The sequence below is a fragment of the Toxorhynchites rutilus genome, chromosome 1, assembly GCF_029784135.1.
Source record: "Toxorhynchites rutilus septentrionalis strain SRP chromosome 1, ASM2978413v1, whole genome shotgun sequence".
NCBI classification, from domain to species: domain Eukaryota; kingdom Metazoa; phylum Arthropoda; class Insecta; order Diptera; family Culicidae; genus Toxorhynchites; species Toxorhynchites rutilus.
Window position 1 is genome coordinate 107,782,406 of NC_073744.1, and position 12,360 is coordinate 107,794,765.

Consider the following 12,360-nt stretch of genomic DNA (forward strand, 5'->3'; position numbering starts at 1 on the left):
TGAAAGCGCGGATGAACGGTGTCACCAAGAGCCTGTTTGTGCACCCTATGCCAGAAGGGAATCTATCAGGAGGAGAGTGATGCCACAAACTGTTCCCTGGGAAGACATCGCTACACACACATACACGCGCGGCTATTAACAGGTGGTTATCGAGTTGGCATTAACCACTGGTGGGCTTCCAGTATCGAGGAAAATGTGGAAATATCTAATCGTTACTGAAAATAATCTGCCAGTTCCTCTGGGAATTTTCGAAATATATTCATGTGAAAGAGTTTAATTGAATGTTTTCTATCCATGTAACACTGTGACCAAATATGTTTCAATCAAGTGCTATTAACAGGTGGTTATCGAGTTGGTATTAACCACTGGTGGGCTTCCAGTATCGAGGAAAATGTGGAAATATCTAATCGTTACTGAAAATAATCTGCCAGTTCCTCTGGGAATTTTCAAAATATATTCATGTGAAAGAGTTTAATTGAATGTTTTCTATCCATGTAACACTGTGACCAGATATGTTTCAATCAAGTGCTATTAACAGGTGGTTATCGAGTTGGCATTAACCACTGGTGGGCTTCCAGTATCGAGGAAAATGTGGAAATATCTAATTGTTACTGAAAATAATCTGCCAGTTCCTTTGGGAATTTTCAAAATATATTCATGTGAAAGAGTTTAATTGAATGTTTTCTATCCATGTAACACTGTGACCAAATACATTTGGTTTTGTGGTTTTTCAATCAATCGCAATTAACAGGATAGCTTCAGATAATTATTCTTCCCCATCAGTAGGATATTTCCGTATCCAATATTGTATGCGCCCGCAATCGATTATTGCTCAGTCGCCGAAAGTTCCGAGCTCAGAGAGTTCATTCCCCTCTAGTTTGCCTTCCAAATTGCCATCGTAAACCACACCATCTCTCGATTCAATCACACACAAAAAGCATACTTAAGCGATATTCTGGTGGTGAGACACATTCATTTTTCGTGAGGACATCGACAAGACAACATCGTTGCCTAACGTGCTGGAGGAGGTGGACGGCGAAGGATCGACACATACACGCGCAGAACTCTTTCCGTTAGGATGCCATTCAGCATCGAGAAAGTTCCGGAAAGATCTAATCATTGCTGGAAAATAATCTGCCAGTTCCTTTGGGAATTTTCAAAATATATTCATGTGAAAGAGTTTAATTGAATGTTTTCTATCCATGTAACACTGTGACCAAATATATTTCAATCAAGTGCTATTAACAGGTAGTTATCGAGTTGGCATTAACCACTGGTGGGCTTCCAGTATCGAGGAAAATGTGGAAATATCTAATCGTTACTGAAAATAATCTGCCAGTTCCTTTGGGAATTTTCAAAATATATTCATGTGAAAGAGTTTAATTGAATGTTTTCTATCCATGTTACACTGTGACCAAATATGTTTCAATCAAGTGCTATTAACAGGTGGTTATCGAGTTGGCATTAACCACTGGTGGACTTCCAGTATCGAGGAAAATGTGGAAATAACTAATCGTTACTGAAAATAATCTGCCAGTTCCTGTGGGAATTTTCAAAATATATTCATGTGAAAGAGTTTAATTGAATGTTTTCTATCCATGTAACACTGTGACCAAATATGTTTCAATCAAGTGCTATTAACAGGTGGTTATCGAGTTGGCATTAACCACTGGTGGGCTTCCAGTATCAAGGAAAATGTGGAAATATCTAATCGTTACTGAAAATAATCTGCCAGTTCCTTTGGGAATTTTCAATATATATTCATGTGAAAGAGTTTAATTGAATGTTTTCTATCCATGTAACACTGTGACCAAATATGTTTCAATCAAGTGCTATTAACAGGTGGTTATCGAGTTGGTATTAACCACTGGTGGGCTTCCAGTATCGAGGAAAATGTGGAAATATCTAATCGTTACTGAAAATAATCTTCCAGTTCCTTTGGGAATTTTCAAAATATATTCATGTGAAAGAATTTAATTGAATGTTTTCTATCCATGTAACACTGTGACCAAATATGTTTCAATCAAGTGCTATTAACACGTGGTTATCGAGTTGGCATTAACCACTGGTGGGCTTCCAGTATCGAGGAAAATGTGGAAATATCTAATCGTTACTGAAAATAATCTGCCAGTTCCTTTGGGAATTTTCAAAATATATTCATGTAAAAGAGTTTATTAGAATGTTTTCTTTCCATGTAACACTGTGATCAAATACATTTGGTTTTGTGGTTTTTCAATCAATCGCAATTAACAGGATAGCTTCAGAAGATTATTCTTCCCCATCAGTAGGATATTTCCGTATCCAATATTGTATGCGCCCGCAATCGATTATTGCTCAGTCGCCGAAAGTTCCGAGCTCAGAGAGTTCATTCCCCTCTAGTTTGCCTTCCAAATTGCCATCGTATACCACTTCTTCTTCTTCTTCTTCTTCAGTGGCACTAACGTTCCTAGAGGAACTTCGCCGTCTCAACGTAGTATTACTTGCGTCATTTTTTTTTATTTGTACTTAGTTGAGATTTCTATGCCAAATAACACGCCTTGAATGCATTCTGAGTGGCAAGCTCTAGAATACGCGTGATCACAGTGCAAGTCGGAGGAAATTTCTTTGACGAAAAATTCCCCCGACCAGAACGGGAATCGAACCCGAACACCCGGCATGTTAGTTATGACGCTAACCACTCGGCCAAGGGAGCACATCGTAAACCACACCTTCTCTCGATTCAATCACACACAAAAAGCATACTTAAGCGATATTCTGGTGGTGAGACACATTCATTTTTCGTGAGGACATCGACAAGACAACATCGTTGCCTAACGTGCTGGAGGAGGTGGACGGCGAAGGATCGGCACATACACGCGCAGAACTCTTTCCGTTAGGATGCCATTCAGCATCGAGAAAGTTCCGGAAAGATCTAATCATTGCTGGAAAATAATCTGCCAGTTCCTTTGGGAATTTTCATAATATATTCATGTGAAAGAGTTTAATTGAATGTTTTCTATCAATGTTACACTGTGACCAAATATGTTTCAATCAAGTGCTATTAACAGGTGGTTATCGAGTTGGCATTAACCACTGGTGGGCTTCCAGTATCGAGGAAAATGTGGAAATATCTAATCGTTACTGAAAATAATCTGCTAGTTCCTCTGGGAATTTTCAAAATATATTCATGTGAAAGAGTTTAATTGAATGTTTTCTATCCATGTAACACTGTGACCAAATATGTTTCAATCAAGTGCTATTAACAGGTGGTTATCGAGTTGGCATTAACCACTGGTGGGCTTCCAGTATCGAGGAAAATGTGGAAATATCTAATCGTTACTGAAAATAATCTGTTAATTCCTTTGGGAATTTTCAAAATATATTCATGTTAAAGAGTTTATTTGAATGTTTTCTTTCCATGTAACACGGTGATCAAATACATTTGGTTTTGTGGTTTTTCAATCAATCGCAATTAACAGGATAGGTTCTGAAGATTATTCTTCCCCATCAGTAGGATATTTCCGTATCCAATATTGGATGCATAAAACCTTGTGCCTCCAACGTAACGCTCTCGTTTTCGAAGTCGCCCAAATATCCATTCATACAGAATGAATTCAGATTCAACTTCAAACAAATGATCTCTAAATCAACGATAGTCCTACGTCACCCTAGCGGTTATACCATAGATATAACCCACTTCCTGTTTTTTTTTTATTTAAATCGTTTATTTTTACAGGCTCAGTTACATAGGTTTAAAGGAGCCGAACTCCTTACTGTATTGTTGCTAGTATATATACATTTTTCCTTAATTCTAATGTTAATAATATAGGAAACCGATTACTCGCGGTCGACTCGAGTTTAGAAGGGTGACATATTTTCTTCAGGAAAAGGAGGGGATATGAGGATATATTGACAATGATCACACTCACAGACTCAATCACACTCATCACACTCAATTCTTAAACCTATCTTATATCTAATATGTATTTACATTTCATCTTATTCTTAAGAAGGGATCCGATCTCTCACAAAGGAAAAGGAAAAGGAAAAACTAAGGGTATAAGGACAATCACACACGAAGATCGATAGCTTTAAGGAATACATATATTTGGGACATGTAATCAAGGTCTAACCGAGCCAACACGTCTCTCACCGGCACCATGGGCTGCCTTCCTCGGGCCCGAAGGGTGTCTTCTAAATTCGATCTGGCGACAAGATACAGCTCGCACGACCAAACAACGTGCTCGATGTCGTGGTAACCTTGGCCACAAACACAAAGATTGTTGTCGGCAAGATTAATACGAAAGAATAGCGCATCTAACGAACAGTGATTGGACATGAGTCGGGAGAAGGTGCGAATAAAGTCCCGACTCAAGTCCAGACTTTTGAACCATGGTTTGAGGCTAACCTTAGGGATAATCGAGTAGAGCCACCGGCCCAATTCATCTTCGTTCCACTTGCGTTGCCAGTTAACTATGGTATTTTTGCGGACTAAAGAATAAAATTCATTGAAGGCGATTTGACGCTGATAAATATCGCCTTCAATTGCACCTACCTTTGCTAATGAGTCAGCCTTCTCATTACCCGGAATTGAGCAATGTGAAGGGACCCAGACAAAGGTAATGACATAACAGCGTCTGGATAAAGCACTCAAAATTTCTCGTATTCTCTCAAGGAAGTACGGCGAGTGCTTTTCCGGCCTCACTGAACGGATAGCTTCGACAGAGCTAAGACTATCCGTTACAATGTTATAGTGTTCAACAGGTCGTGAGGCGACGCTGTCCAGCGCCCAGTGTATCGCTGCCAATTCAGCAATATACACTGAGCAAGGATTCTGAAGACTGTGGGAGGTGCTAATAAATTCGTTGAACACTCCAAATCCTGTGGAATCATTCATAGAGGACCCATCAGTAAAGTACATATTATCACAATTGATATCCCCATACTTTGCATCGAAGATCGTTGGAACGATCCTCGATCGAAGATAATCTGATGTTCCATGGATATCCTGCTTCATGGACAGATCAAAATGCACAGAGGAATTGATGTAGTCAGGAAAACAAACACGGTTGGGAATATACGAAGAAGGATCAACCTGCATGGAGATGAATTCATGATATGGACTCATGAACCCAGATTGAAAATTTAGCTCGATCAGCTGTTCAAAATTTCCGATCACCAATGGGTTCATAACCTTACACCGGATGAGGAACCGAAGAGATAATAAATTGAAGCGATCTTTTAGTGGGAGTACGCCTGCCAAAACCTCGAGACTCATGGTATGCGTTGAGGGCATACATCCCAGAGCAATACGGAGACAAAGATACTGAATTCGCTCGAGTTTAATGAAGTGTGTTTTGGCAGCTGATTGAAAACAGAAACTGCCGTACTCCATCACTGAGAGAATAGTTGTTCTATACAACATTATAAGATCTTCGGGATGGGCTCCCCACCATGTGCCGGTAATTGTACGGAGAAAGTTTATTCTTTGTTGGCATTTTTTACTCAGATACCTAATATGGGCCCCCCAAGTGCATTTGGAGTCGAACCAGACCCCAAGATACTTGAATGACATAGCATGAGTGATCGGTTTACCCAAAAGTTGAAGCTTTGGTTTTGCTGGTTTATGCTTCCTAGAAAAAACCACCATCTCTGTTTTCTCCGTGGAGAATTCGATCCCTAGCCCAATGGCCCAGGTTGAAAAATTGTTCAATGTATCTTGTAAGGGTTCTTGCAGGTCGGATTCGTTTGATCCTACGACAGATACCACTCCATCATCTGCAAGATGTCTTAGGCTGCAATTTTGTGTAAGGCAATTGTCAATGTCGCTTACGTAGAAGTTGTACAAAAGGGGGCTTAAACATGAGCCCTGGGGGAGGCCCATGTAAGAGACCCGACTTACTGCCGAATCTCCGTGAGAAAAGTTCAAATGTTTCTCACAAAGCAAGTTATATAACATATTATTCAATAGAGGCGGCAGACCCCGAGAGTGTAATTTGTCTGACAAAACCTCTATTGAAACAGAATCAAAGGCCCCCTTTATGTCCAAGAATACTGAAGCCATTTGTTTTTTTTTCGGCGTAAGCCATTTGAATTTCTGAAAAAAGCAACGCAAGACAATCATTCGTCCCCTTGCCCCTGCGGAACCCATATTGTGTATCTGAGAGTAGGCCATTCGTTTCAACCCATCGATCAAGGCGAAACAAGATCATTTTCTCCAACAATTTCCGTATACAAGACAGCATTGCTATTGGGCGGTACGAATTGAAGTCGGACGCGGGTTTTCCGGGTTTTTGAATAGCTATAACTCGTACTTGTCTCCAATCATCCGGAACAATATTATGTTCCAGAAACCGATTGAATAAATTCAACAAGCGATGTTTCGCCACATCAGGGAGGTTTTTCAACAAGTTGAACTTAATTCTATCCGTTCGCGGAGCCGAATTGTTACAAGAAAGGAGAGCAAGAGAGAATTCTACCATCGAAAACCCGGAATCAAGATCGCACCTATCTTCTGGTAGAACTCGAACAATTTTTTGCACGGGAGCGGAATCGGGACAAACCTTCCGTGCAAAATTAAAAATCCATCGATGTGAATATTCTTCGCTTTCATTCGTTGAAGAGCGATTTCTCATGTTTCGAGCCACTTTCCATAATTTTTTCATTGACGTTTCTCGTGACAAACCTTCCACGAAATTTCGCCAATAAGCACGTTTTTTTCCTTTGATCAAGTTTTTAAATTGATTTTCAAGGTCCAAATACGACTGAAAATTTTCAATGGTTCCACGTTTCCGAAAAGCTTTGAATGCGTTCGATTTATCCTGATAAAGCTTGGAACATTGGCTATCCCACCATGGATTGGGAGGCCTTCGGCGAAGAGTGGAACCTGGGATGGGTTTCGTTTGAGCGCGAACCGTGCTGTCATTGATCAAACGAGAAAGGAAGCTATACTCCTCCAATGGAGGTAAACCATCTCTGGAATTGATGGCTAGAGTAATCGCGTCCGCATATTTTTTCCAGTCAATGTGTCTTGTGAGGTCATATGCCATGTTTATAGATTCAGAAGAATTCGACCCAATGGTGATGGAAATTTTGATTGGCAAGTGATCACTACCGTTGGGGTCCTGGATTACATTCCACTCGCAATCTAACGATAGTGAATTCGAGCAAAGCGAGAGGTCAAGAGCACTTGGGTTAGCAGGAGGTTTAGGTACACGTGTTGTTTCCCCAGTGTTCAAAACGGTCATATTGAAGCTGTTATAAAGGTCATATATCAACGATGAACGATTGTCGTCGTACTGTTCCCCCCAGGCAGTTCCGTGAGAGTTGAAGTCTCCCAATATTAATCGTGGCTCAGGAAGGAGTGAGCACATGTCAACAAGTTGCTTGCGGCTAACCGCAGCTCTCGGAGGCCAATACAAGCTGACTATACAGAGGTCTTTGCCTCTGATGTTTGCCTGACAAGCAACAGCTTCGATCCCTCCAATAGGTGGAAGGTCAATTCTAAAAAATGAGTGACACTTATTGATCCCCAATAGTACCCCTCCGTATCTGTCATCGCGGTCCAAGCGTATTATATTAAAATCGTGGAAAGAGAGATCATTTTGAGAAGAGAGCCAGGTTTCGGACAGAGCAAAAACATCACAATTGAGTTTATGAACTAGAAATTTGAATGTATCCAATTTAGGGATAAGACTACGACAATTCCACTGTAAAACAGTGATATCTCCGACCTCTCTATTTAAATTAGACATCAAGAGAGATAATCATTGCAAGGAGGGGCCATGTTTGCATCAATTGCTGCAAAATTGTCTTTAGTACTGGAAGCATTGCGGTGACAATGGTTCTGATGGAGTCGGAAACATTAAAACATGTGAAGATTTGATCCACAAGGTCAGACAACTTTATAAATCCCGATTGGGAAGTTGAACTGGACGGAAAAACAGGGACAGTTGGGGTTTTTGATGTCCCCTCGAGTGCTGGGTTGTTCGAAGGTGAACTATTACCACGGAGGCCAGGAGGGACCTGATTTTGCTTATCCGCTGCACTCGATTTTTTAGGCAAGCTAACAGGGGGTATCACCGGAGGGACTTGTCCTTGAACTTTGGGAGTGGTCACATTTTTGCGCCGGGGATTCCCTTGAGAAATAAACGGCGTGCCCCCGTTAGCTGTATCCGCTTTCATTTCGTCAACTGGCAACGTAGCGAAGACATTGTGTGTATTGATTGGTTGTTGTTCTTGAGCCAGTGGAGAGGCGCCCTTCAAAATTTCTGCGAAAGTGCGTTTAGAGCGTTCCCTCAAAGAGCGCTTCTGTTTCTCCCAGCGAATCTTGTATGTTTCACAAGCTGAGAGCACGTGTGAGGATCCCCCGCAATATGGACACTTATGCTCAGTCGCACTGCAGGATTTCCCCTCATGTTGTTCTCCGCAAGTGGCACATCGTTCTTTATTGGCACAATAAGCAGCCGTGTGACCAACTGACTTGCACTTTAGACAAGTCATTGGCTTTGGAATAAAAAGTCGCACGGCTAACCTCAATTTATCTACCATCACGTAGTCAGGTAGAGCTGAACCAGCGAAGGTGACTCGAAACGAGTTGGACGGCGTAAATTTAGTTTCATTTCCTTCATGGGAGACTGTTCCGAGCTGGCGGCAACCCAAGATCTTAACAGTCGTCGAGGGCAGTTTTTTAAAACGGCCAGTACCTTCACTCGTAATGTATTCGCACGTCAAGCCCGTTTCGGTTATCACACCTTCAATTTCGACTATGTGAGAGGGAATGTAAACCCGATACTCAATTGTAAAATGCTGATCGACAACAATCTTGTTTGCGTCTTTCCGGTCAGTCACGACAACTCGTAATTTGTTTGGTCTAACCTTCGAAATTTCCGAAACGGAGGTATACCTTGCCAGATCTTTCGCGATCTGCATGACTCTCAACGTTTTTCCATTAGGCTTAGGCCTGAAGAAAACAACCCAGGGACCAATTCCGGGCGCATCTTCTGGATAGACCTTCACACGCGGGGTGGGAATAACAGGGGAGGAAGGCGAGGACGGGGATTGAGAGGGATCAGGGACAGTAGGGTGGGAAGGTGAAGGTTGAGAAGGAGCGAGGAGAACAGAGGGAGAAGACGAGGTTGAAGGTAAAGTGGGATCGTTAAGGGCAGATGGGAGATTTGCTAGTTTTTTGGAGGGAGGCTTGGTAGGGTTAGCTGACTCGTCCCCAGAAGAAGTATCTTCCGTATTTGGTACGCGTTTGAGTGACTTTTTTTTTATCACTTAGGAGGGAACTGGAGTCAGAGACCTCCATATCCGAAGGTCCCCCACTCTCTGCCATTTTAAAATTTGCACTTATATTCTAAGTATTTTTTGTTTTTTGAACAATATTTCACAATAAAATAATTCACAAAAACAAAAAAAAACTTATAATTAATAAGTGGTTCTCAAATGGGGATCAACACTAGGGTAGGAGCCTGCCCGTTGGACTCAAATGTTCCTATCTCACGCCTCCACGAAGATCATATGACGACATTTTTAGATCGGGCGTGAACTGGAAACACACACCTGGTCTTGGCTCCGAGAACGGGTGTCGAAAGTGGCTAAGTGAGGGGGTGCGAGCGAGTCAGAGCGCTATATCTCTCCCGGGGAAGGCCTCCCGGGTCATGGAGGCCTTGCCAACCCGCTGTCTCCCGGGCAAAGGAGATACACCCAGACAATGGAGCTAAGGTCAAGACGAATACTACGAATGCGATCACCCGAGGAGGGTCCCCGAACTGGAGCTGGTCCTGGAACGGGCGTAAGAGCGAGCGGCCAGCGGCTGGAGGGCGATGTGCAAGAGCGGGCCACCAGCCGGGTTCAACCCGAAGAGCTACCGCCACACGGAAACAGCAGCCATCGACATCACCAACGAAACGCTGCGCCTACGAGGCGTGTTGCGACTGTCAGACGACAGTCGTCCACACTTGTGGGTACTACTAGGCGACGGATCATGTGGACACACGAAATGAACGAATTCGTGATCCATGAGCGGTCGCCCTCGAATACTCGCAATGTTCGAGGAAGCGTATCCAGAGTTCGTCGGGAGGCTTGACCAAAACGCGATGAACGCGAGGCGTAGAGCGATTGTACGCAACAATATGCTCTCCCAAACGCAAGTCGACGAGATCAAGCAGCAGGTGCAGAGAGAACTAAGCTCCAGAACAAGCAGAGCAAGCGATGTAATAATAAATATTTTCTCTGAGTATATTTAATCTTATTCACCTATGAACGCACTCCAGTGCAGATGAACGGGAGCGCGCTGAAAGCTCGTTGGTGGTGAGAATGTGCTTACGACACCACTACACACAGTCGTCGGTAAAAGCTTACCCGCACTGGTACTGTTGGCACGATGATTCGGCGAAAACTCCAATGTCGGCGAAGCAGCGACAAAATAAAAACCAATCCTTGGTTTTCCGATGATGAAAGCCTCTATCCGCTTTCATTCAGGGTGCTCCACTCACTATCCAGATAGCGAAATGAACTCTTCAGCGGCGAAAAAAAAACAACAATCACGCGGTAACCGATAACGAAACTTAGACGCGACTTTCCTTCGTCTGGTTACTTCGGGCAATCGGCGAAGAATGGTGATCCATTAAAGATGCCAAGCGTGCAAAATTTTGTTCGAAACATTTTGTAACAGCTGCTTCTACAGCGTCGAAGATAATTGTTCTTTGTTTTTTCTCAAATCCGTCTATTACATGTTCCAATTTCGTTAAATCACTTGAATCATCTTAAATTACAGGTATATTAAGGTACGGAATGTTAAAATGTGTTATACAATGATGAATATTTCTACTCACTGGAATCATTTTGTTGGAAAGATTTTGAGGAGGGTGGTGTTAGGGATGATTTGCAAAACGATTCGTTATTGAAAAATGATGTTATCTGTTGCGACGCTTCCGTCATTTTAGATGTTCCTAGAATGATAACAAAAAAATAAGGTTACAAAGGATGTAAATATTTGATATTTCGTGTGGTTACCTGGTAAATCCGAGGCAATTTCTTCATGGTTAATTGTGGATAATGGTTCTTGAGACGAGGAGTAAATATTATGCTGCAGAAGGCACGATTTTGGGCCACGAGAATTTATTATATCTGAAATGAAAACATTTACAGAACTAGAAATTCTAACTAGAGATTATTTTACCTTGGCAAATCGTGTTATACTTTTTCTCTCTTTCCGGATATTCGGACCGTTCATTGTTGCTGTTTTTCTTAAGCGATTCACTTTTTAAAATTATATCAGCCTCCACTTCAGCCGACTTAAAATTACGGAACTTGCTGTTTATTATTATTGGTATTGATTTGACAGATCCATGATACTCTGTACCCTCTCGTCTCATTTTATTAATTTTGTTATTCGGCAGTTTCGTTGGCCACATTAATACTCCATCTTTAATCCAGGACGTCGGAACTGTCAGCACTCGAAATTGCTGATGTTCGATCAAAGTAACAACGGTGAACATTCCTTCTAATGAAATATGCAGCAAAACGAAGTGAACTACGCCATTGAACGCCAATCTTTAATATATACGACATCGAATTTGACACATTGCATCGCACCGCTTTGCAAGGTTGCCAGATTGATTTACTATATTTATTATAATAGTAATCAGAACTTAGTTGGATATGATTGAGAAAACAAATTGTACAGTGAAAATTATAATAAAAATAATCTAAAATTGAGATAGTTTAATTGATAGTCATTTATTTTTCATTATTCCAGTTCAATGATATTATATATTTGGTTTCTATGATAGGGAAATCAAAGATCCTTATCTTTGCAACATAGCTAAATAATAAAATCGGCAACCAGGAATGACTGATCCTACTGCATAAAATGTATTATGGCGGGTTTACATTAGGGAGATCTATAGCTATAGATGGATTTATTCACGTGAAAATAGGTGTAAACGGGTGAGAATAAATATGATACACTTATTCGAGGTATATATAACTTGAATAAATTCAGCATATGTAAACGCTTGTGAATTTCTCACTGGTGAGAAATCACTAAAGTTGGATGCAGTTCTACTTCAGGTGAATAAATTCACCGAAGATATGAATATATTCATTATAGAAGTTCACGCTAGTGTAAACGGTTGATGCGATTTCTATTGGGCTGTTTCAAAAGTTTATGATTTGCTCAGCATCTACTATCCTACACGCGAATGATATGTCCACCCATACCTATCATCGCTCACGCACCGTGTTACAGTCGAATACGACCCATCCACATGCCTATCTTATGTCTAGCATAAGGCATCTCAAGTGTTGAGAAAGTTCGTGCACCTCGAGGAAGGTTCTTTTGAAACAAATCAATAGAAGCCATCCTATGCGCGA

General features: G+C 41.5%; 1 protein-coding gene across 3 annotated transcripts in view; it reads right to left on the reverse strand.

The window, feature by feature from the left end:
- LOC129762208 (uncharacterized) overlaps positions 1-11,520 on the reverse strand; it is a 49,135-nt gene extending 37,615 nt beyond the window's left edge. For 2 of the 3 annotated variants that reach the window (XM_055760256.1, XM_055760257.1), the window contains exons 1-3: positions 11,165-11,520; positions 10,999-11,112; positions 10,818-10,934 (exon numbers count right to left, since the gene is read on the reverse strand). In XM_055760256.1, the coding sequence (XP_055616231.1) occupies positions 10,818-10,934; positions 10,999-11,112; positions 11,165-11,483 (550 nt within the window). In that variant the 5' untranslated portion in view covers positions 11,484-11,520. Of the gene's footprint in view, positions 1-10,619; positions 10,738-10,817; positions 10,935-10,998; positions 11,113-11,164 lie in introns of those variants that run through there. The other variant, XM_055760258.1, reaches the window with a different exon arrangement.
- Positions 11,521-12,360: the final 840 nt, after the last annotated feature.